The sequence below is a fragment of the Schistocerca serialis genome, chromosome 9 (genome assembly GCF_023864345.2).
Source record: "Schistocerca serialis cubense isolate TAMUIC-IGC-003099 chromosome 9, iqSchSeri2.2, whole genome shotgun sequence".
NCBI classification, from domain to species: domain Eukaryota; kingdom Metazoa; phylum Arthropoda; class Insecta; order Orthoptera; family Acrididae; genus Schistocerca; species Schistocerca serialis.
The window spans coordinates 102,576,559-102,601,503 of record NC_064646.1 but is presented as its reverse complement, the minus strand read 5'-3'; the positions used below and the strand labels follow the sequence as shown (position 1 = coordinate 102,601,503).

General features: G+C 47.9%; 1 protein-coding gene and 1 pseudogene across 1 annotated transcript in view; one reads left to right on the top strand and one right to left on the bottom strand.

The window, feature by feature from the left end:
- Window positions 1–20,399, bottom strand: part of LOC126419070 (cuticle protein 19) — a 30,967-nt gene extending 10,568 nt beyond the window's left edge. Inside the window, exons 1-2 of the mRNA XM_050086151.1 lie at window positions 20,260–20,399; window positions 3,973–4,176 (exon numbers count right to left, since the gene is read on the bottom strand). Of these exons, the coding sequence (XP_049942108.1) occupies window positions 3,973–4,176; window positions 20,260–20,277 (222 nt within the window). The 5' untranslated portion in view covers window positions 20,278–20,399. The remainder of the gene's footprint in view (window positions 1–3,972; window positions 4,177–20,259) is intronic.
- A 4,168-nt stretch (window positions 20,400–24,567) lies between these two features.
- LOC126420018 (5S ribosomal RNA) lies at window positions 24,568–24,685 on the top strand (annotated as a pseudogene).
- The last annotated feature ends 260 nt before the right edge of the window (window positions 24,686–24,945 follow it).

Genomic DNA, 24,945 nt, shown 5'->3' with positions numbered 1-24,945 from the left:
GGCTACCAGCTTTGTTTTACCTGCTTGGCCACAGCAGGAGGGTGAAACAATGTCAATCGCTCCCTCCCGGGGCACCACAACCAATTGTGTGATTCGTGCGGTACTAACCGCTCAGGAACCAGAGTGCTGTTTGTTAAGTGGCAGCTGTAGCAATAATGGGGTAACGCTGGATGATCCAGTTTCCCTATACTTGAGTATTGCTCATCAGTGTGGGATCCGTACCAGGTCGGGTTGACGGAGGAGATAGAGAAGATCCAAAGAAGAGCGGCGCGTTTCGTCACTGGGTTATTTGGTAACCGTGATAGCGTTACGGAGATGTTTAACAAACTCAAGTGGCAGACTCTGCAAGAGAGGCGCTCTGCATCGCGGTGTAGCTTGCTCGCCAGGTTTCGAGAGGATGCGTTTCTGGATGAGGTATCGAATATATTGCTTCCCCCTACTTATACTTCCCGAGGAGATCACGAATGTAAAATTAGAGAGATTAGAGCGCGCACGGAGGCTTTCAGACAGTCGTTCTTCCCGCGAACCATACGCGACTGGAACAGGAAAGGGAGGTAATGACAGTGGCACGTAAGGTGCCCTCCGCCACACACCGTTGGGTGGCTTGCGGAGTATCAATGTAGATGTAGATGTAGATGTAGAAGACAGGTCTGCAGCTGTTTCGGGATGCGATGTTTACGTCTAAATTGCGAAAGGCGCCGTGTAGGGAAGTGGACAGACAGGTGGAAGGTAACTCGCGTACCGGCAACGCGTTTCTGCCCCGAATACCTGCGCTGCAGTCTCTGGCAGTGCGACGTTGCGTCACACGCGGCAGAGACACGCACTGAGGTGAGTTCCCCGTACTGTCAGGCGTGGCTCGCTCCAGCTCCATCTCCAGCGGGCGCGCGTGCGCTCCAGTGCCACAAATGGCGGGCATTCCGCACCACGGCTGCATGCCGGCGACACAAAAAAAGTCTCGCCCCGCCTGCTTTTCCTCTCTGCCAGCGGAGTACGTCGTGTGGCCACTCTCTACTTTTGGAGAGTTTTTGGAGCTGCCCCAAAGTTGGATCCTATGAAGAGTTTCACTAAAAAAATGTCTTCAAAGCCAGAACGCAAACCGTTCACCTGGTCAATGCCCGAACTCTGCTGCTTGGCCAAAACAGTCTTTACTACCAGTGCCCGAATTCTGCAACTAGAAGCCAACCTTTGATTTTCTCTTGGTAATTCCCTGCAACATGTCCGTCAACCACATTGTGGAAGTGTAGCATACTTTATTATTGAATTTTTTTTAAAGAGATAAGTTACTGTCTTAATACCCTAACTGAGAGAAGGATGATGAAAAAGTGTTTAAGCAAAATAAAGGATACAGGGTGAGTCAGCTGCCCCTACCACTGGCTTTTATGCAAACTGCTACACCTCTTAAAACAATACATGAGATTTTCATATTCTTTCTCTCGCTATGTGCAAACTATTAGTCCCACAGAAGAACAATGAATAGGACTTTTTGTAGCGGATTTAATGCAGTTAAATTGTTCACTGGGATATATTTTCAGTGGAGGCCACAGTATTTGAGATATTATAGAAAAACGAGTTTGATGGTCACTTTTGTACGTTTGTCTTGACTAGTTCGAAAACTACGGCCTCTAGCGAAAACGTGTCCCATTACAAAATTTAACTACACTAAATTTCCTACAAAAAGGTAATGTTCATTTTTCTGTGGGACTAATAGTTTGCACGTAGTGAGCGAGAGAATTCGAAATCTTGTGAGTGCTATTTGAAGGCGTTGTGGGTTGCATAAAACACAATGGTAGAGGCAGCTAAATAGCCCTGTGTAATAGTGAGGTTCAGGTACAAGCAGTTTTATTCAAAAAATATTGTTAAGCTAATGAAGAAATTTAAGCTTTGTACGAAACATACGTCAGTAAGTGCAATCAATCTATTCCACCATTTTTTCGTTGCACAATTTTGTCTTTCTTTGGCTTTTTTGCCAGTTTTTGTTACAGCCCTAGAGACGACACTGTTTAGCCGAATGTAAGAGTCTGTGGGCGCTCTTCTGAAATTCCTCATTACAAATGTAAATGTTAGGGTGAGCCAATTCAAGCAAAGAGTTAAAAACGAGAATGAGAACTCACGCACGCATTTGTCGTTCTCCCTTGTACATGAGGGGCAAGCTGCGGCATTCGCGTAGGGCGTTCATTAGACCCTTCCTCGATCTTTCCGTGTTCAACCACTGCAGTGAGTTCAGCTAGTTTGCGTAACTACTTGCTGCTATCGACATGAGGGGTGTATCGTGTTTTCGCAGTTGTTCCTCGTAAATTTCTTGCTTTCAGTTTGTCAGGAAGAAAGACGGCACGCGACACATGTCGAGCAAGCCACTGACTTTACCTTGCATCTCTCTCTCTCTCTCGTTCTCTCTCTCTCTCCCTCTCTAGTCATTCAGTCGCTTCCGAGTCTCCGTGACCCTAGGAATATGCAGGCAAGTTTCTACTGTCCTGCACTATTTCCCGAATACCCTTCACGCTGGAATCCATTACGTCCGTAATGTCAACGATTCGTCTCATCCTTTGCCGCTCTCTTCTCCTTGTGTCTTCGACTGTCCCCAGCATTGAGATCTTTTCCAGCGAAAGATACCTTTTTATTATGTGCCCAGAGTAGGTTAGTTTTTTTCAGTATCAGACCTTCCAAGGAGCAATGTGATTTTATTTGGTGTGGCACCGACCTATTCGTTCTCTTTGCAGTTCGTCGAGCTCTAAGGAGTTTCCCCCACTGCCACAGTTCGGACGAATTTATCCTACGATGTTCAGCCTGCTTCATGGTCTAGGTCCCACATCAGTACATCACAAGCGGAAACACTATAGCCCTTACCGTACGGATCTGTGTTGTTATAAGATTCGCTGATGACATTTCCATCCTCGCTGAAAGCGAAGGAGGATTATGGATTACTGGACTTTTCGAATGGAATGAACAGACTTATGGCTACAAAACATGGATTGAGAACCAACCAAAGAAAGACGTAAGTAATCAGGAGTATCAGAAAAGATATTAATTAATGCTGAGTTACACTTAACACCAAAACTGATAACCACGAAGTAGATGAAATGATAGGATTCCGCTGCAAAGGAAGCAAAGGAAGCACACAAAACAAGGACATAAAAAGCAGACTAGTATCAAATATCCGACTTGATTTTAGGACGATATTTCTGAGCACAGCGTTTTTCGGAAGTGGACTGTGAGAAAGCCGAGAAAGAGGAGAATCGAAGCGTCTGAGCTCGGGTGCTATTGAAAATTAGGTGTACTGGTAAGAAATGAGGAGGTTCTCCAAAGAATCGGCAAGGAAAGGAACATGTTGGGGAAAACTGACAAAAAGGAGCAGGATTATAGGAATAGGAACCTGTGGTATGAAATGAGAGAATAACTTCCACAGCAGAAGGGGAGGGGGGCGGAGGTGGGGGTGGGGGGTGCTGTAGGAGGTAAAACCTGCAGATTAAGCAGAGATTGCAGTAACAAATGTGTGAGGGTGTCGGATACAAGTGCTACTCTGAGATGAAGAGGTTAGAACACGAGATGAAATCATAGTGGGGAGTGTTAAACCATTCAGAAGACTGATGACACAAAAAAAGTGTTGGAATTACACTTTCCTGGAGACGTATGAGTCTCAACTTTATCTTTGATAACGATGGAAGCTGAAGTAATGAATTAAAATTTGTGCTAAAGTCGGGACTCGAACTCAGGTCTCCTGCTTATTAGGCAGATGTGCTAAACAGTACAGCACCATGGCGTGGTGGCTCAGGCAGCTGGATGGACTATCTCAGTCGAGTGGCCTCCCCAACATAAACTTCATTTCACCCCTTCAGCCCATTTCCATTCCTTAAATCATCACAAATTTTAATTCATTACTCCAGCTTCTATCGTTATCGGAAAAAGGCACGTTGTTTCGTGTGGCTAGTACCCAGCGACTGATGCACTTAGCTCCAGCATCGCGATTCTACTCACGTAGTAGTCGACGGCTGGGGCGGCGGCCTTGACGATGGCGGGGGCGGCGTAGGCGGTCTTGACGATGGCGGGAGCGGCGGCGTAGGCGGGGGCGGCGTAGGCAGCGGGAGCGGCGGCGTAGGCGGCGGGGGCGGCGGCGTAGCCGCCGTAGCCTCCCAGGTAGCCGGCGCGGCACGTCGCCACCAGCAGCGCGGCGGTCAGCAACTGCGGGCAGGCGGGGGCGGCGCGTTAAGGGGGGGTCGACAAGGTGAAAGGTGAAGCCGCCCATGTCCATTCACGGCCTGACGAATCGGCCAACACCACCACTGCTCAGCAAGTCGCTGATCCATCTGACTATGTGTGGTGGCATGCTGCGACTGCGTGGAGCACCCCACCTGCGCCCAGTCGCATGGAAGCTTTCACCGTGCCAAAACAGAAGGGAAAAAGGACAGAATGAGGGTAGCAGGTAGAGATTGGGGACAGCAGGTAGTGGTGGACCAGTGGAGTCGACGTACGCCGACCCTGGACCCGACCGTCTCAGCATCTGGGTCGGCCAACTGGTTGGCCTGTGAATGGGTGTCTTAAGGTTCGACCCCGTGCACGGGCGAAGTTTCTGTTCGGGATCGCAACAGGACAGAGCTGCATCTCGCTGTCCCACCACTGCATCAACTTCCTAGCCATGATCACTATCAAAATTGGGGTCTCTCAATTCCAGGTGCAAAAGAGAGTGCCAATGTCGCGATAGCCTAGCTAATTTTATCCTTAGGCCCGTCTGACACGAGCGATTTTCCGGTCAAGATCGGTTGCACTTTGTGGGTGCGCATGGCGTGCCTGCGTGTAAATAACAGTCAACCACGTCGCTACTGGGACAGTGACGTCAGTGATCAGTCGGCTGTGCCAAATGTGGAGTTCGAAAATGTTGAATATACTTCAGGATGCGCATGCGCAGAAACAAGGAATTGTGTGGCATTGTCTGCTGATATCGGAAGTTGACCTACTCTAGCAGAATTCAGTCCTTTTATAGTAACGGATTTTTATGCCTTTGTGTCTTCAGTTTGTTGTTTGTTTTGGTTCCGCCACACACTGCAAAGGTTGCACGAGGGCCTGATATTTTCCCTGCTAGTCTTAATCCAGAAGAGACGAAATATCTGAAAAGAAATGTATTTACTTTTCTGGGTGCCTGGCTAAAGAAAAAGCCTACTCTGTGTACACAACGAGAACGTAAAAAAAACGCATTTTAATGAAAATTATTGGAACAATGGAACTGTCAGATATATTTAACGAACAGAATAATTTTCGACATTATATAACAAGACAGAGAGTTCGTAAAGAGGCGCAGTTTATTTCCATTAAAATAGTGTTTGATGTGAATACTGGTGTCTTCCGACGTAGTAAGTATTCCACGGGGTTCAGACTTACAGCCGGCTGATGTCGATATCTCGAAAGATATTCCGGCTGGCAACTGTTCAGCTATCTTCAGAGCAGTTTTACACTGTAAACTGAGTATGGCTGAATGTTTGTCAGCCGAGATCAGCCGAGATATTGGGCCAGATGTCGACGTCATCCGGCTGCAAGACCGAAACCGCATGCCATCGTTTGATGTGTTTGTAAGTATATATTTTCTCTAGCAGATAATCAGCCCTTGACCTAGCTTTCGATATTTGTAAAAATATCTTCTTCAGCGGCTCTTGTCAATTTTGTTTAAGACAAGAGCCACTCGGCCTCATGTAATCTAGTGTACCATCAAGTGATGTAACAAGGCCCACTAATTCTGTAGAAGATTTTTTACAAATATCGGAACCTAGGTCAAGGGTTAATAAACCTTTATTTGCAACTGGTTGGCTGATTTTTCAACCTCTTCAGATTTACATAGGTGTTGTTTCGCAGCCATTTTTAAGATTTTGATACACGTTTTGAAATATTTGGACGACACGTTTCCTATTCTTTCAATTCTCGTGAATTTACCATAGGATCTTTTTCAAGAACATCCACTATGAATTTTGCTTTGGTCATTGATAAATTGTACTGTCATTGCTAATTCCTAAACTCTATTATATATTTCGGTTTTTTCGTAAACAGGGTGGTCCCTCAATGTCACTTTCGCGATTCCGGTACTAAACTGCACGCCAGACAGCTCTCGCAACACATGAAATTTTGGCGCTGACGTGTAAACGAAGATAACCAGTCGTGTCAGGCGGGAATCAGTACTGCAGTACACGTGCTTGCCACGAGTTGTCAAGTAGAGACAAGAGAGTCGTTCGTGTAAAAGAGGCTGTAGGGAGTCGAAAGCTTCCTTTGGAATGTTTTACGACGGTGGTCCTGACCTCAGTATCAGTGACGTTCGCAAATTAGTGTGAACCACACTTCCAGTCTCATCCTCGCTAACCTGTATCTCAGCCGATGCAGTGTGCATTCTCGTCACAAGCAGGAAATGAAGGAGCAGTTTATGTCAGCTACAGGAGAACGTATGGGCTGTACCTTATCCCATTCCATTCTCTTTTAATATCTACGCCGGCCGCGGTGGCCGAGCGGTTCTAGGCGCTTCAGTCCGGAACCGTGAGACTGCTACGGTCGCAGGTTCGAATCCTGCCTCGGGCATGGATGTGTGTGATGTCCTTAGGTTAGTTAGGTTTAAGTAGTTCTAAGTTATAGGGGACTGATGACCTCAGATGTTAAGTCCCATAGTGCTCAGAGACATTTTTTTTATATCTACGTAGGAAACATAGGCAGAGAATGGAAACTGGCAGGAAGCCTAGGAACGGAAATAAATGAAAGAATGCGCTTAAATGCAATCTTTTTGTCGATGATGAAGTTATTGTTCAGCAAATTGAGGATGGCTTTCGGACATACGTTTGATATCTTCAGCATTTCTGCCGAGGATATAACATGACAATCTGTTGTACAAAAGACGAAGACTATGGCTTTTAATAGTGTGCGTACGGTACGAAGAAAAGCAACTCTATCTAATAGGCGTACTAAACTAATGTCTCTCTTCCAGCACCTCGGCTGTGAGGTAAGTTACGACGTTCAAAATGGTTCAAATGGCTCTGAGCACTATGGGACTTAATATCTATGGTCATCAGTCCCCTAGAACTTAGAACTACTTAAACCTAACTAACCTAAGGACATCACACAATACCCAGTCATCACGAGGCAGAGAAAATCCTGACCCCGCTGGGAATCGAACCCGGGAACCCGGGCGTGGGAAGCGAGAACGCTACCGCACGACCACGAGCTGCGGACTAGTTACGACGTTGGTGACGATATTGATTAAAAGCCGAATATGTTACTCACCGTATGTGGAACAACCCGAAGAACGAGAAAAAGAAACAGCAACTAAAATTTATAAAGTCACGGCTGTGCGAGTTTCGTGGTTAGACAGGGGTGGCGAATATGTTTTCGGGCCGTACAGGGAAGACTGTGCGGGACTGCCTGTATATTTTTGGAGCAGAAGAGAAAATCAAAGGTAACGTTCCTCTATCTGTGAATTAAATTACTTGAAGACTAAAGAAAGATAGCCCTCGCACTGAGACAGAATGCAGAAATGAGGAATACAAGAAAGGGTGTAGATCGTTGTGGTAGAAGGGACACTGGCGAATCGAGGAAATATCGCCAATATTTTCCTTTGTGACCGGAACGGGCGAATCGTCTGCTTCATGAAGGAAGAACCAGAATGCTAAGGCAGAACGGAACGTTGCTATGAAAGTGCACCTGGTACCACTGCGCATTGGTGTGCTGGTATGAGGAAGTTGTCCAGTGCTGGATACCGCCATAATACGGTGGCTGTTAATCCGGGTCCCTGTTTCACCGCGTAATCCAGCTAGAAATCTGCATAAAACGGCGATTCCCATTCGCCGTGTTGGGCCAGACCGAGCAGAACAGCCCTGACTGTCCTGCAGGAAGTGGTCTCCTGTGCATGTTATACTCTGCTTGCCTTGCACGACCGGCGTGGCTCTTTAAAGCACCCCGACACCTAAGCTCCATCTCTTCTGTAACCCTTTGATTACCCTTAAAACATGAAAGTAATTTAACGAAAAGAATTAGTCTGGATCGCAAATGGTGTGCATTTTTTTGGCAACCTGTTTCATTTACAGGAGGACAGTCTTCAGACCAGTGTGTAACTCCATTGGTGCCGATTCGCGGGGCAGTTGTACATGCGCATCGGCTCCACGTGTCACCAGTGGTGTTACATGCTGCTCCTACTGCCAGAAAAATAAACATCATTGGTCATCTAGATTGACTGTTTTTTGTTAAATTACCATAAAAAATTGTTGTAGATTCAGTTATGACTACAAAAATTATTTTCTGGAAGAGGTAGCTGACTTATACCCAATAACATTTTTCTTGTGCGTCTTCATGTTTTCACGGCGTAATGGCTGCTCCATTAAATATCAGGCGCCCAGCCGCACAAATTGAGCTTCTTCTTCTTCTAATATTTCGAATGCATACCATTCAGCCATCTTCAGAACGAACTGAAAGCCTGACGCTCCAGCACTCGCTCCGTCCTTTTAAGCTCGCGGACCGCGCCGCTGCGTTTGCGGTCACAGATACACGGGCGCCAGAGATGTTGATCGGCGGCAAAGAAGGACAGTGCAGATGAATTATATCCGTGGCTGCGCACTCGTCATATCACTCTGAGCTGCACTGTCGAGACGTCTTTCTAAGTTTACTACAGAAAGCGCTGGATTCCGTCACTTATACAGGCAGCCGCCGATATCTTTATTAATTAAATTCGTCGCCAAGCGAATTGCAATTCCCTCTCTCACCACCGAGTCCTAAAACGATGAGGTAGACTCTAAATTTCTGGAGTCTTCGTACAACATAGAGTGACCAGTATCAGTACAGTGTTCTGTCACAGCCGATTTATTTCGCTGTAAGAGGCGGGCGCACCTGCGGTGTTCCGCACATCTTTCATGTACTGTACGAATCGTCTGTACGATGTCTGAGAGGCCACATTTACAGGGAGACCTTGTAAATCCCAGACCATCAAATCATCTTTGACTGAACCCAGAAGTGCTGCTGTCTTTGGTGGAACATTTTTCTCAAATGGTTCAAATGGCTCTGAGCACTATGGGACTTAACATCTGAGGTCATCAGTCCCCTAGAACTTAGAACTACTTAAACCTAACTAACCTAAGGACATCACACACATCCATGCGCGAGTCAGGATTCGAGCCTGCGACCGTAGCGGTCATGCGGTTCCAGACTGAAGCGCCTAGAACCGCTCGACCACACTGGCCGGTGCATTTTTCTCAAAAATTATCTTTTATAAATTGTACACCTTCATAACCGAATGGTTAGTCCTGCGGCCTTCAGTGTGGAAGGACCTGCATTCGATTTCCGATACCTCCTTGGAATTTTTCTGGAGTAGGGAGGTCTGAAACGGGTACCACTCAGCCTCGTGTGGCCAAATGAGGAGCTGCTCGAATAAGGAAACAGCGGCACCATCAGGATTCGTCCACCGGTTGTGGTAGAAGGGACACTGTCAAATCGAGGAAACATGTTGTTCCCATGTTGTAAGAGCATAGATCGCTTCTCGTACTCCGATGTAGGCAGCAGTCTTCAGGTACTGGTGGAAAGCTATGAGGAGAGACTGCGAGTCGTGTTTGGATAGTTCAGTCAAAGAGCGCTTGTCCGTGAAAGGCAAAGCTCCCGTGTTCGAATCCCAGGTCCATCACTCAGTTTCGATCTGTCAGTAAGTTTTTCCTTCTGTCCCTTTTTTCCTTTGGTAACACTCAGCTCGGCTCTGCGTGTGCAGAGAACTGTTATCCGCTGCGAAATGTGCTGGTGTTAGAGCGCCAACCAAAAGTGACGTTCAGTCGTCGTGCTAGAAAGTTGGGATGGACACGCCGGATGGCCGGCTGCCTCCGCAGTGCCTGCGTACCGGACGCGTCGGGCACGCCCGGAGGCTGCAGAAACTGTGACGTGTCGAGGCGGTTCCACGCTCCACTTGCGCCGCGCCACAGCTGAAGGACGACCGCGATGCCTGGTCGAGCATCGCCGCGGACGAAAGCCACCGCAAAACGGCGCTGGAACCGTTCGCTTTCTAGCGGCGGCGTGGACCTCCAAAGAAGGCGATATCGCTATCGACGCGGTCGTCATCGCTCCGAAGATGAGAAGAAGGAATGTTAGCCTAGTCTCGTCGAACTCGAGACCTCTAGGGGGTGAGCACTGTCTTATTTGGGAAGGGAAGTTGCAGCAGCCTGTTTGAAGACTCTACTACCTCTATACTCTACGAAGTGCGTGGTAGAGGGTGCTTCTTACTGTACCCCGATTTAGGTTTTCCGTGATTTCCCTAAATCGCTTCAGGCAAATGACAGGTTGGTTCCTTTGAAAGGGCATAGTTAATTTCCTTCCCCATGTTTTCCTAATCCGATGGGACTGATGATCTCGCTGTTTGGTCCCCTCTCCCAAATCAACCAACCAACTACTATCCGATCTAAAGTATCCGGATACCTATTAGTGGACATTAATATAGAGTTGGTCCACCCTTCGCCTTTATAACGGATTGAACTGTACTGGAGACACATTCAGTAAGGTGACTGAATGTCCGTGAAGGAATGGCAGCCCGTTCTTTCTCAAGAACCGAGACCAGAGAAAGTAGTGAAGTTTACAATCTGAGGGAAGTTGAGGTTCTAACACATTCCAGACGGGTTGCATTGGGTTCAGGTCGGGGCTCTGGGCAAAAGTGGCTCTGAGCACTATGGGACTTAACGTCAGAGATCATCAGTCGCCTAGAACTTAGAACTAATTAAACATAACTAACCTAAGGACATCATACACATCCGAGCCCGAGGCAGGATTCGAACATGCGACCGTAGCGGTCGCCCGGCTCCAGACTGTAGCGCCTAGAACCGCACGGCCGCTCCGGCCGGCGACTCTCGGCAGGTCAGTTCATTTCAGGGATGATATTGTCCACAAACGATTGCCTCACAGATGCTGCCTCATAAAAGGGTGTATTGTCATGCTGCTACGAACAGTCATGGTCTCCCAGCTGTTCCTGTACTGTACGCAGTACACAGTGCCGTAAATGTATTCATATCCTTTCACATTTATCATTTTCTTAAGCACAATATGGGGACCACATCCTAACGGCGAAAATCACTCCCATACCATAGTATCACTACCTCTACTCTTCACTGTTGGGACCACACCTTATGGCAGGTAACTTCCTCCAGGGATTTGTCAAGCCCGAGGCCTTCCATCAGACTGCCGCAGGGCACAGCTGGATTCATCACTCCCAGTCACTCGTTTCCAGCCATCTGCTGTCCATTAGCCCTGCTCGACCACTGTACCCCATTCTTTTTAGTTCAGTACCCACAGTCATGGTACTATCTGGACTGCTTGTAGTATTTTGGAGCTCAGGTGTGATTGCTTCCGCTGATTCCATGCTATTTTTTGCAACAACCGTCCGTGTCCAGCAGTACATGAGATCTCTCCGGTCTTGCCCGCAGCTCGTGGTCTATTGGCTAACGTTGTTGTCTTTGGATATGGGGACCCGGGTTCGATTCCCGGCAGCGTCGGAATTTTCTCCGCCTGGGGACTGGGCGTTTGTGTTGTCCTCATCATCTCATCATCGTTCGGGTAGTGGCGTGACTGGAAATGGAAAGATTGAAACTTGAACAGGCACTGATGACCACGATGTTGAGCGCCCCACAAACCAACATAATGATCATCATCTTCTCCGGTCTTGGTTTAGTTGTGGTTCTTTCTTTGCGTTTCCGTTTCACAGTCACATCCCCAGCAGTTGCCTTGGGCAGCTTTAAAATTGTTGAAACGTTCCTGATGGATCTATTAATGAGGTGACATCGAATGACTAGTTCACGTTCCAAGCCACTGACCTCCCTGACCGACCCATTCTTCTGCATCTCTGCTGACATCAAGGTACTGCCCGCCTCCTTTTACACGGACGCGGTCCCTCTCGTGATATCTGGCGGTCAGTTCCGCGTTACACAGGGGTGTCCTGGTACTTCGGGTAGCGTACCACGGTATTTCGCGTTCCATTCACGGAGGAGTGTAAGTGGCATAACTGCTTATTCACCTGTGAGGGAGCTATTATTTACTTTATTTTATCCGCACTATCTCTGCGGGATAGATAAGTTTGTGGGCGGAGAAGAGTCGTAGTTACTGCCCTGAAAGACATTTTCTAAGCAGGTTCTCGCAGGAGATGCGACTTCGGCATTCATCTGGAGCGTTTCCGGTAACCGCACAAATACCTAAATTTAAGAATTTTGATCTACCTCCTGCCTTATTAGTCTGTATTGTCTTGAGCATTGTGCCACCGCATAGAAGCAGCTCGGTGACTCCTGTATTCCTGACTACAGGTTTTACTACACTTGAATTGTGCCAAGTAGAGCTGTCTCCTGTTTTTGCGTCCTTTGTAAATTTTGTTTCCTAGGCATTAGCCCGAGGTGTAAGACGTATTTCTGTGCCTGATGTTTGACGCTTCGTTAGCTACTGGTAAATCTAATTTGCCTACCTTGTAGTTGAATTGTCAGCAGTGTGTCATGTCTGATTCGTAAACTGTTCAATCCCTCTACCTTCTTACACTACTTCATTTGCTGTCTTCATTTACATCTGCACCTCTACTCCATAAGTCACCTTACGGGGAGTAGTGGAGAATACTTGTGGTACCTCTATCATATCGTCTCGTCCTCTGTTCTATCCGTAAATGGTGATTGGGAAGCAAGATTGGTGGTAAACCTCGGTCTCAACTCCATTTCCTCAGATTTATCACATCATTTCGTACGTGTATGCAGGATGAACCAATATGTTGCCTGGCTTTTCCCGGAACGTACAGTCTCGGAATTTAACAGTAAACCTGTCCGTGATGCAGAACGCCTCTTTTGCAAAGCCTGCCACTGGAGTTTGATGAAAATTTCTGCGACTCTGTCGAGCTTACTAACTGAATCCGCGGAAAAACGCACCTCTGTTCTTTGGAGCTCCTCCTTCTCTTCTATTAATATCGAAACAAAGGAACTTTAATGTCCAATTCGGCCACCCTGAGTTGAAATTCTCATAAGGCCCTCGTAAAAGAGTTATGCAAATGCGGAAATCCCAGGGTTACGACCAGTGTTACACTCGTTTATGCTACACATGTTTCCAGTTATGTACCTCAACGAAAGGGTGAAGGGGACTGAGTCCTATTCTTACGGCATTACCGGGAAATTATAACGAGTGGCATTACAACTGGAGCTGTAACTGCGCCTCTGCCTGGAGCTGAAGCCAGAAACATCCAGGAAGCGAGCGGTCTCCCATTTCCCACGCCCAAGCTTCGGACTTGCGGAGCTACGATTGCTAAGGTTCCATCTCTAATGCCCCATATCTTCATTCTGGATGCTACTGAAATGTCATATTCTGAATGGACGTATCCCATTGTTGTGCTTGGGGAAATGAGTAACTCTGTTGCAGAGAGAGGAGGTTTACACTCAAGCGTACAAATACCCCCTTCGTGCTCGTGTACGCATGATATAGCGTTTGCGTGCACGAGAAAGAGAGACGGAGAGAGACAAGAGAGAGAGTTGTCAGACGTTGAAGGGCAGTGACAGAACGTGTGAGAGAAAGGCGGGGCGCGTATGAACCGGACACATCAACGCTAACTCGCGGTCGTGTCACTGGCCCGCGCGAAAAGCGTGTGAATAGCCAGACTCATGCGCTTGCATTGCTCGACTCGCCGTACGAGAACCGTAAATTTTGCTGCAGAGAGTACGTGACTCACGCGTCCAATTTCCCTGGCCGAACAGCTGCCAATTACATCAGCGTACCTCACAAATGTCCGTTTCGCATGTACGGTAAGGTCCTCTCGAAAAAAAAGAGTGGTTACTTCCTGTTTCGCGTTCGTTACTGAAGCACGGAGCTGGCGGGGCACGGATGCAGAGTTATAGGTTGTGTGATACAGGAAATAATGCGGCAGCAACGAATGCAAGACGATCATGAGCGATACGAGAATGCTGGCTTAGTCGGAGAATTTCATTGACGAAATTTTCTTAGCCGATTCGTGGCGAAGCCTCCGCCGGAAGATGACCAATAGGGAACTCGTCGAAACTTTGCGATAACCCGAGTTTCATTAAGTTGATGAATAATATTGGTACTATGTACTCTCCGCCATGCACTGTACGGTGGCTAGCAAAGTGTATATGTAGATAGTCTTTCAGTTTCATTTTCAGAATTCTTGTGTGGGCGATATAAGCTAGAAAGAAAGTAGACTGGGGGGGCGGAGGGGGGGGGGGGAGAGGAGAAATGGAAATGTCAGGTCTCTACTTTCTTCTATGAACTTCCAATATTTTACTTGCAACATGATCCACTACAGCTGTAAATTGAATTATATACAGTGCAACACAGGTGACCATTGCATGGGTCAAAATATATTTTTATTTGGCTTTCGCTACTGCACAGTTTCGCCTGTAAACCCACTTTCAAATATTTGTGTAGTGTAACCCACCGGAATGGACATACTTGGGCTAAAGTCAGTTGTGTGATTTGCTGATTGCCTGGGTTAAGCCAAGGGCAGTTTGATGAGTTAGACTCTACAACCGTTTGAATATGGCCCCACAGGCGAAACTGCACCCTAATGAAAACAAAACTGAAGGCCTGTTTTGACCTATCCAGTGTATCGTCATCTGTTAACTGTTATCGAGGTTCAGCTGTCAGATTTCGCCCAGATTAAGACAGCAGATTCGGGTACTCTACGAGAAGCGAAGTGTGCACCTCTGGCGAGACAGGCGTATTTTAATCTCCAGTTTTTTACTGAAATAACTCCAGAACAACCATTTGGGCTAGCAATCTCCCCTGCAATGCTTTCGTTACCCGTGATAAGTTTGAACTGTACAATGTGTCTCGAGGGACGCGTTTCCAGTCGGCAGCGCTTCGTCATCCTCAGCGAGCCGTCGTTTTTCCTAGATTGTTCGAGCTGCGAAGGCCGCGACAAATCCATAATCGTGCTCGGGTACCTTTCAAGCTGGCGTGGACGCTCGCCGTTACCAGTGATCTAGAACACGCGCGCCGCGACACAGAAAACTAGCTACCCAGAATTTCTGTCGCAATAACTGCGAAGCGTTCCAGGAAAAGTTCTGACACACGCGTGAGTCTTCTACAAAGATATGCGGAGAGATGGCTGCATAAACAAATGAGCTCTAATTACACGTGTTACTTCCGACACATCGAGGATATCATCGAACGAGGATATAATTAAGGTCTTGAAGGTGGAATTTGATATTCACAGTACTTCCACTACATTACGTGAAGGCAATCAGTTATCGGCTGACATTTTCCTAGTAGCCTCTTCGGACGGTGACCAAAGATAGTTTTAGTATGACACGTCAGTCTCGTGTTGCGGAGCAGCTTGAATTGCCTTCCAGTAATTAAGTTTCACATACGCTCATGTAGATAGCACAACCAAAACCGGCGGAAAGTTATGTACTTGTGATGAAACTGAACTTATAAAGGCTGTCAATACATTTCTTAAGAGAACAGTATAGGGTTGACTTTGAAAGTTGTTGACTAAGCTGCTCTATAGCAACTCGACAATACACAGGGTACTAAGCGAGTGTGAGGTGCATTTATTGGAGGTCGTTAATGAAGAAGTGAAATGCTGGATTTTTGTCGTACAAGAAAAATCGGTAGATCAATTAGACTCCTGCCGCTTTGCCTGTAGCTTCACAGGTGAATAATTTAGAAGGCCTATTGCTCTAGATGCCGATGTTTACCCTACTCTATCCTGTGCAAGCCTCTTCATTTCTGAATAATTGCTGCAACCTAGATACACTTCTATCTGCTTACTGTATTCAAGTCTGTATCCCCTCGCTGAAGATTCTACCATCGACGATCCCTTCCATTACCAAATTAACTGTTCGTTCATGCCTGAGGACATATGCTATCGACCTATCCGTTTGTGTCTTGAAAACTATCTGCTATTGAAGAAAGGGAAAAGGGACAACAGACTGCAATGCGTTTAATTCCCGTAGAGTACTTCTGAATAGTCAAAGTTAGCTAGTAGGGCATGTATATACGCTAAAACTCCCCTGCCCAGATGCTGTAAACTGAGGGTTTTGTACGGGTATGGTTCTACGGTATGTTTTTCTTTTGCTCCAGATGATGCTGGACCACAATGCTAGCCACAAGTGTCCGCAGCTCGTGGTCGTGCGGTAGCGTTCTCGCTTCCCACGCCTGGGTTCCCGGGTTCGATTCCCGGCGGGGTCAGAGATTTTCTCTGCCTCGTGATGACTGGGTGTTGTGTGATGTCCTTAGGTTAGTTAGGTTTAAGTAGTTCTAAGTTCTAGGGGACTGAAGACCTTAGCTGTTAAGTCCCATAGTGCTCAGAGCCATTTGAACCATTTCTTAGCCACAAGTAAGTAGAGCTGTCAGCAACCCGAAGGTTGATTTGAACAGTCCAGTTCTTATCTGGGCTCGACGTTTTTGGAGGTGCTATGCCCCTTCCTTCTTCTGACCTACGAACTGACTTACCAAGCTAGTTGTAGGGGAAACTAAAATTTAACGTGCGCTCTGAACGCGATGCAGTTTCTAAATTCTCGCATTAAGAAATTATTGGCAGAGGTGGAGGACAGAAAACATTCCTAGAAACGACTGGAATCTATCCCTAGACCCGCAGGAAAAACTTTGTGGCCCTCTGGTGCTGGTTGACATTATCATAAAGTTGACACCTACTTCTAGCGAGGTATTATCTTGGCCCTCGTCCTGTCGTGCGGGCTGCGTAGCGAGCGAGTTCACAAACCTTACTGGGTGGATCTTGTACACTCTGTGGCGGTCGCGAGTTATCACATGTCGTCAAGCGGGGAACCAAGCCCACTTTTGTTTTATGGGTCTTACAATACATTCATTCAGACAGTTATTAATTTGAAACTTCCTGGCAGATTAAAACTGTGTGCCCGACCGAGACTCGAACTCGGGACCTTTGCCTTTCGCGGGCAAGTGCTCTACCGTCTGAGCTACCGAAGCACGACTCACGCCCGGTACTCACAGCTTTATTTCTGCCAGTATCTCGTCTCCTACCTTCCAAACTTTACAGAAGCTCTCCTGCGAACCTTGCAGAACTAGCACTCCTGAAAGAAAGGATATAGCGGAGACATGGCTTAGCCACAGCCTGGGGGATGTTTCCAGAATGAGATTTTCACTCTGCAGCGGAGTGTGCGCTGATATGAAACTTCCTGGCAGATTAAAACTGTGTACCCGACCAAGACTCGAACTCGGGACCTTTGCCTTTCGTGGGCAAGTGCTCTACCATCTGAGCTACCGAAGCACGACTCACGCCCGCTACTCACAGCTTTACTTCTGCCAGTATCTCGTCTCCTACCTTCCAAACTTTACAGAAGCTCTCCTGCTTAATTTCTTCAATGATCTTGTGCCACTACCACACTTACTGTCCTACATGTAATACAAATTGTGTTACTCAGCAAACGCGCCTGACCTGTGTGGTCTGCTACTCACGTTTCCTAATGCACAGTACTGCACAACACTGACTGCATCCTGACGTGTGCCAAACCAGGCCCATTGCTCAGACTGGAAACAAGGAACAATGCACTCTCACATTCATACAGCAGTATATAACACAGAAAACTGATCGGAAATCAATAGGCACAGCTACATTGTTCTATAAACTGACACAAAACTGGAACGACTGAGATACACGTTTTGTCTCACGAGTTGGAACTAATGTCAGACACCAGTGAAGCCAGCGCATTTTACGACCTCCGCGGCTTTCGGTAAGATTTCCGCACAGATTATGTTGGGGTTCGTTGTTTGACCGATTCCCGTCCACGATGCACTATCCCTGGTAAAAACACTACTGTGTTAACAGGTAATGCCCCCGTATCCACATCTGTAGACTCACGTAATTGACAATGCCATTTACACTTTGATTGTATGGCGTATGTGAATGATCGCTCGTGGCACTCTGCGAGGGGGGAATCACGCCCATTCAATCGCGCCTTCTCAAAAAAGCGCCTCGCTGTGCTAAAGCAAATACTGACAGACTCAGTTGTGTTAGCCAACATTCGGAAAAGTGGCGCCTACCGTTGAAGAAGACGGAACCTCTGCATCGGAAACCTGTGAAAGATCTGCCTAACTGCTAAGCCGAGCTGCTGTCATAGCTGTAAGCTCCGAGCAGACATGCGGAAGTACAGATTGTAGGTTGGCAGATGCAAAGAACCGTATGCAAGCACACGTCTACAAATAACGTAAGCTGAATCGGGCTGTACATTTCTTACTGATATTTGCAATCGCCGCGACAAAAGTAAAAATAAACACCACTTCCTACAAGGCACTGTGGGGAGCGATCTGTGACGTTTGACATACATGTTGCCAGCCGCTATTGCGAGTGGACGAGAATCCTGATGATGATGCCGCCTCTTTATTCAAGCAGCTACTCATTTGGCCTCACGGGTCTAGTTTCCAAAGTTATTCTATTTGCCTGCCAGTTTCGGCGATTTGCTACGCCATCTTCAGGTCCCTGACCGACGTGTAAGAAACTTCCAGCTTGGTTCTGGTCAAAAGAGCGGTCAGAATACAAATACTGGTATCTTTAGACTTCTGCTTGCTGTAGAAATCACTCCATCATCTGCCGAGTGTTAGATCACTGGAAGTAGTTATAGTCATAAATTGTCTACATTGTCTATTGGCATGCGTTCGGAGCGATTTAAAGTGGACGTAGAGCGTAAAATTAATGCCATGTGAGACTGATGCTGGACAGATTAGTTTGGAAGAACCTGCAGGAAATTTAGTCCACCCATCCACCCACAAAGGAGGTAGCTTACAAAAGCTCCGTTCGTTCGATACTTGAATATTGCTAGCCAGTCTGGGATCCGACTAATAGAGAGAATCCAAAGAAGAGCAACGCGTTTCGATAGCTGTACATTTGAAACTTCCTGGCAGATTAAAACTGTGTACCGGACCGAGACTCGAAGTCGGGACCTTTGCCTTTCGCGGGCAAGTGCTCTACCGACTGAGCTACCCAAGCACGACTCACGACCCGTCCTCACAGCTTTAATTCCGCCAGTACCTCGTCTCCTACCTTCCAAACTTCACAGAAGCTCTCCTGCGAACCTTGCAGAACTAGCACTCCTGGAAGAAAGGATATTGCGGAGACATGGCCTAGCCACAGCCTGGGGGATGGTAGAGCACTTGCCCGCGAAAGGCAAAGGTCCCGAGTTCGAGTCTCGGTCCGGCACACAGTTTTAATCTGCCAGGAAGTTTCATATCATTGCACACTCCGCTGTAGAGTGAAAATTTCATTCTAGCTGTACATTTAGTTAGCGCGAAAGGGTCGCGGAGAAGCTGAGGCATCTGCAAAGGAAGACACTCCAGGGAGGTGTTCTGCATCAGGATGTGATTTTTGTGAATAGTTCAAAAAAATGGTTCAAATGGCTCTGAGCACTATGGGACTTAACATCTGAGGTCATCAGTCCCCTAGAACTTAGAACTATTTAAACCTAACTAACCTAAGGACAACACACACATCCATGCCCGAGGCAGGATTCGAACCTGCGACCGTAGCGGTCTCGCGGTTCCAGACTGTAGCGCCTAGAACCGCTCGGCCACTCTGGCTGGCTGTGAATGGTTCCGAGAGCGTATGTTCCTAGGAGAGTCAACTAGAATGTTGCTTCTTGCTACGTACTTGTCGCGGAAATACCACGAAGATAAAAGTACAGACATTCCTGAGCTGGTACGGAGGTTTACCAGCAATCGCTCTTCCCGTGAACTACCCGCGACTCAAGAAGGAAAAGGGGGCGGGGGGAGAAGTTGGGGGGGGGGGGGGGGAAGTAACAGTGGTACACAAAGTACCATTAGGGACTGAAATGTGGCTCGCGAAGTGTGGATGTAGCTAATGGCGTGTGACTAGGGCCTCCTGTCGGATAGACCGCTCGCCTGGTGCAAGTCTTTCGATTTGACGCCACTTCGGCGACTTGCGGGTCGATGAGGATGAAATGATGATGATTAGGACAACACAACACCCAGTCCCTGAGCGGAGAAAATCTCCGACCCAGCCGGGAATCGAACCCGGGCCCTTAGGATTGACAATCCCTCGAGCTGACCGCTCAGCTACCGGGGGCGGACTGGATGTAGCTGAAGACAGAATTAGTCGTTCTTCCAGACATGCGTGTCCAGCCAGAAATTTGTATTAGTAATGGAGCGATCATGTTGTCACGGGGTGAGAAGCTGGTAGTGACTGTCTGTAATCAGCTCGTTGTCGACGGGACGTTAAACACTTGTCCCCGATAGTCGGCAGGAGAGAGACACTGTGGGGCGCGGTTAGAGGCGATGCGGCGGCGAGTGGTGGCCCGCTGTTGTGTTTACCTGCGTTACGGCCCTCATGGCTGGTCTGCTCGGCTGTGGACGGTGAGAGGTGGAGAGCTGGGGTGAGCTGTGGTGCCCTGTGCGGTACCGGCCAGTGGACTGACAAGCCGACTCCGCGGTCGCGTTTATATAGCGCGCGCGCGGGCAGGCCACGCCGCGCGATGCGATGCCGTGGCTGCGCTGCTCTGGAAAGCAAGGTCGCCCCGCCGGACACTTTCACTCTCTCAGCCTCTGCTCTGTGTACGCGCGTGTGTGTGTCCGCTCTGTGTGTGTGAGTGCGAGACCGAGCGCCGCGGCGCGCCGCGACCCGTCGACGTCCGCGTCTCTCGTGCCGGCCGGACGCCGGCTGTGGACCGAGAGAGAAGAACGCGCGGCGCAACCGGAAGAGCACCGGGCCGGCACCAGGTGATACATACGGCGTGTGAGGCGGGAGTCAGCCATGCGCGATGCACTCCGCAGGCTGCTGACAGACGACTATTATCTGCAAAATTAAGGCTGCGGTCACAGTGGCACCGAAATCGCCGACCGACGTCGTCCGAAGGCGGCCGATCGTTTCAAATCAGTACGCCACTACTTGCGCGCATTGGACTCGCATTCGGGAGGACGACGGTTCAATCCCGCGTCCGGCCATCCCGATTTAGGTTTTCCGTGATTTCCTAAATCGCTCCAGGCAAATGCTGGGATGGTTCCTTTGAAAGGGCACGGCCGACTTCCTTCCCCATCCTTCCCAAATCCGATGAGACCGATGACCTCGCTGTTTGGTCTCTTCCCCCAAACAACCCAACCCAACCGTACTTGCGCGGTCACAATGTAGTCGATCTCACCACCCGAACTTGCAGACTTCGGACGGCAATCGACGACATTCAAATCAGTTTTTTTTCTCTCAGAATGGCTGGCACGACTCGAAACATGCACTGTAAGAAGCTGAAAAGTTTAGTCAAAGTACACTGAGGCGCCAAAGAAACTGGTGTAGGTTGGTTGCTTTGTGGGGGCTGAAGGGACCAGACTACAAAGGCCATCGGTCCCAAACCACTGTAGACTGGTGTATTCTAATACAGAGAGATGTAAACAGGCAGAATACGGCGCTGCGATCGGCAACCCCTATATAAGACAAGTGTCTGGAGCTGTTGTCAGATCGGTTACTGCTGCTACAGTGACAGGTTATCAAGATTTATGTGAGTTTGAACGTGAAGTTATACATTACTGGCCATTACAATTGCTACACCACGAAGATGACGTGCTACAGACGCGAAATTTAAGCAACAGGAAAAAGATGCTGTGATATGCAAATGATTAGCTTTTCAGAGCATTCACACAAGGTTGGCGCCGGTGGCGACACCTACAACGTGTTGACATGAGGAAAGTTTCCAATCGATTTCTCATACACAAACAGCAGTTGACCGGCGTTGCCTGGTGAAACGTTGCTGTGATGCCTCGCGTAAGGAGGAGAAATGCGTACCATCACGTTTCCGACTTCGGTAAAGGACGGATCGTAGCCTATTGCTATTGCGGTTTATCGTATCGCGACATTGCTGCTCGCGTTGGAAGAGATCCAATGACTGTTAGTAGAATATGGAATCGGTGGGTTCAGGACGGTAATACGTTATGCCGTGCTGGATCCCAAAGGCCTCGTATCACTAGCAGTCGACATGACAGGCATCTTATCCGCATCGCTGTAACTGATTCGTGCAGCCACGTCCCGATCCCTGAGTCAACAGATGGCGACGTTTGCAAGACAACAACCATCTACACGAACAGTTCGACGACGTTTGCAGCAGCATGGACTATCACCTCGGAGACGATGGCTGCGGTTACCCTTGACGCTGCATCACAGAGAGGAGCGCCTGCGATGGTGTACTCAACGGCGAACCTGGGTGCACGAATGGCAAAACGTCATTTTTTCGGATGAATCCCGGTTCTGTTTAGAGCATCATGATGGTCGCATCCGTGTTTGGCGACATCGCGGTGAACGCACATTGGAAGGGTGTATTCGTCATCGCCATACTGGCGTATCACCCGGCGTGATGCAATGGAGTGCCATTGGTTACACGTCTCGGTCACATCCTGTTCGCATTGACGGCACTTTGAACAGTGGACGTTACATTTCAGATGTGTTACGACCCGTGGCTCTACCCTTCATTCGATCCCTGCGAAACCCTACATTTCAGCAGGATAATGCATGACCGCATGTTGCAGGTCCTGTACGGGCCTTTCTGGATACAGTAAATGTTCGACTGCTGCCCTGGCCAGCACATTCTCCAGATCTCACCAACTGAAAACGTCTGGTCAATGGTGGCCGAGCAACTGGCTCGTCACAATACGCCAGTCACTACTCTTGATGAACTGTAGTATCGTGTTGAAGCTGCATGGGCAGCTGTACCTGTACACGTCATCCGAGCACTGTGACTCAATGCCCAGGCGTATCAAGGCCGTTATTACGGCCAGTCGTGGTTGTTCTGGGAACTGATTTCTCAGGATCTATGCACCCAAGTTGCGTGGAAATGTAATCATATGTCAATTCTAGTATAATATATTTGTCCAATGAATACCAGTTTATCATCTGCATTTCTTCTTGCTGTAGCAATTTTAATGGCCAGTAGTGTAGTTGGCGCACGAGCCATGCGACACAGCATCTCCGAGGTAGCGATGAAGTGGGGATTTTCCCGTACGAACATTTCACGTGCGTACCGTGAATATCAGGAATCCGGGAAAACATCAAATCTCCGGAAAAAGATCCTGCAAGAACAGGACGAACGATGACAGAAGAGAAGTGCAACCGTTCCGCAAATTGCTGCAGATTTTAATGCTGGGCCATCAACAGTTGTCAGCGTGCAAACCATTCAACGAAACATACTCGATATGGGCTTTCGGAGCCGAAGGCCCATTCGTTTACCCTTGATGGCTGCACGACACAAAGTTTAACGCCTCGCCTGGTTCCGTCAACACCGACATTGGACTTTTGATGACTGGAAACATATTGCCTGGTTGAGCGAGTCTCGTTTCAAATTATATCGTGCGGATGGACGTGTACGGGTATGGAGACAACCTCATGAATCCCTGAATCCTGCATGTCAACAGGGGACTGTTCAAGCTGGTGGAGGCTCTATAATGGTGTGAGTGTGTGTGCAGTTGGTTTTCTATGGGACCCCTGATACGTCTAGATGCGACTCTGATAGGTGACAGGTACGTAAGCATCCTGCCTGACCACATACATCCATTCATGTCCATTGTGTATTCGGGCGGACTTGGGCAGTTCCAGTAGGACAATGCGACCCCTCACACGCCCAGAATTGCTACAGATTTGCTCCAGGAACACTTTTCTGAGTTTAAAAACTTCCACTGGCCACCAAACTCCCCAGACACGAACACTATTAAGTATTATGGGATACCTTGCAACGTGCTGCTCAGAAGAAATCTCCACCCTCTCGTACTCGTACGGATTTACGGACACCCTTGCAGGATTCATGATGTCAGTTCCCTCCAGTACTACTTCAGACATTAGTCGAGTCCATGCCACGTCGTGTTTCGGCTTTTCTGGGTGCTCGCGGAGCCCCTACATGATACTTGGCTGGTGTACCAGTTCCTTTGGCACTTCAGCGTAGTAGTTGGTGGCGTCCTCAAGATGAAAAGTATCATATTTAGGATATGGTTCGGAACCTATGGACTGAAATCGCAGGTTTCTTGCAGGCAAAATCTTTATCGGAAATTTTAGGCGTGGATTTACAACACCAAAAAATAATTTGTTCAAGTGACAAAGATGATGTGTTTTATGATTAAAGTTACTTTGATAGATCTTTTTTGGCTTTTGGTAGGTAGATATTATTAGCTGACTAAAATTTTTTTTTACTGCTTGCTGGCATATTTATGCCGTTAGGCTTGTGACTGTGTCATGAAGTGGTATGCAAATGTGGTGTACGTGTGTGTTTCCACCTTACAGTGCTTTAAGTGTTCAGAGTATCTTATTCAAAACTTTGTGTTTGTCTTTCACACGAATGCTGAACGACAGTCATTGTAGGTTATCTGACGTACGTCAACACAACTTCAGACAAATTGAGCAAAACATATCTCGAGTGGTTGTAGAGGTGTGATGAGAGATCCCAATAAGAAATAAGATACTCACATTAAAGATGCAGTTCTGTCTCAGGTAAAACTAGAAGTCACACTCTGATGTTTGACATCTGGTGACTACTTCTTTCCAATAATTAGGCCTATATCGCGCTTTAAAAAGTATGTGAAATGTTGGATATTATTTGCGATGCCTTAAATACTAATTTAAGAGCTAATATTTTCACTCTTTCACCCCCAAATGGCAACGGCCTTGCCGCAGTGGATACACCGGTTCCCGTGAGATCACCGAAGTTAAGCGCTGTCGGGCGTGGCCGGCACTTGGATGGGTGACCATCCAGGCCGTCATGCGCTGTTGCCATTTTTCGGGGTGCACTCAGCCTCGTGATGCCAATTGAGGAGCTACTCGACCGAATAGTAGCGGCTGCGGTCAAGAATACCATCATAACGACCGGGAGAGCGGTGTGCTGACCCCATGTCCCTCCTATCCGCATCCTCCTCTGAGGATGACACGGCGGTCGGATGGTTCCGATGGGCCACTTGTGGCCTGTAGACGGAGTGGTTTTCACCCCCAAATACTTCGAGATTTTTAATTAATACTGTGCCAAATTTTGCAGCTGT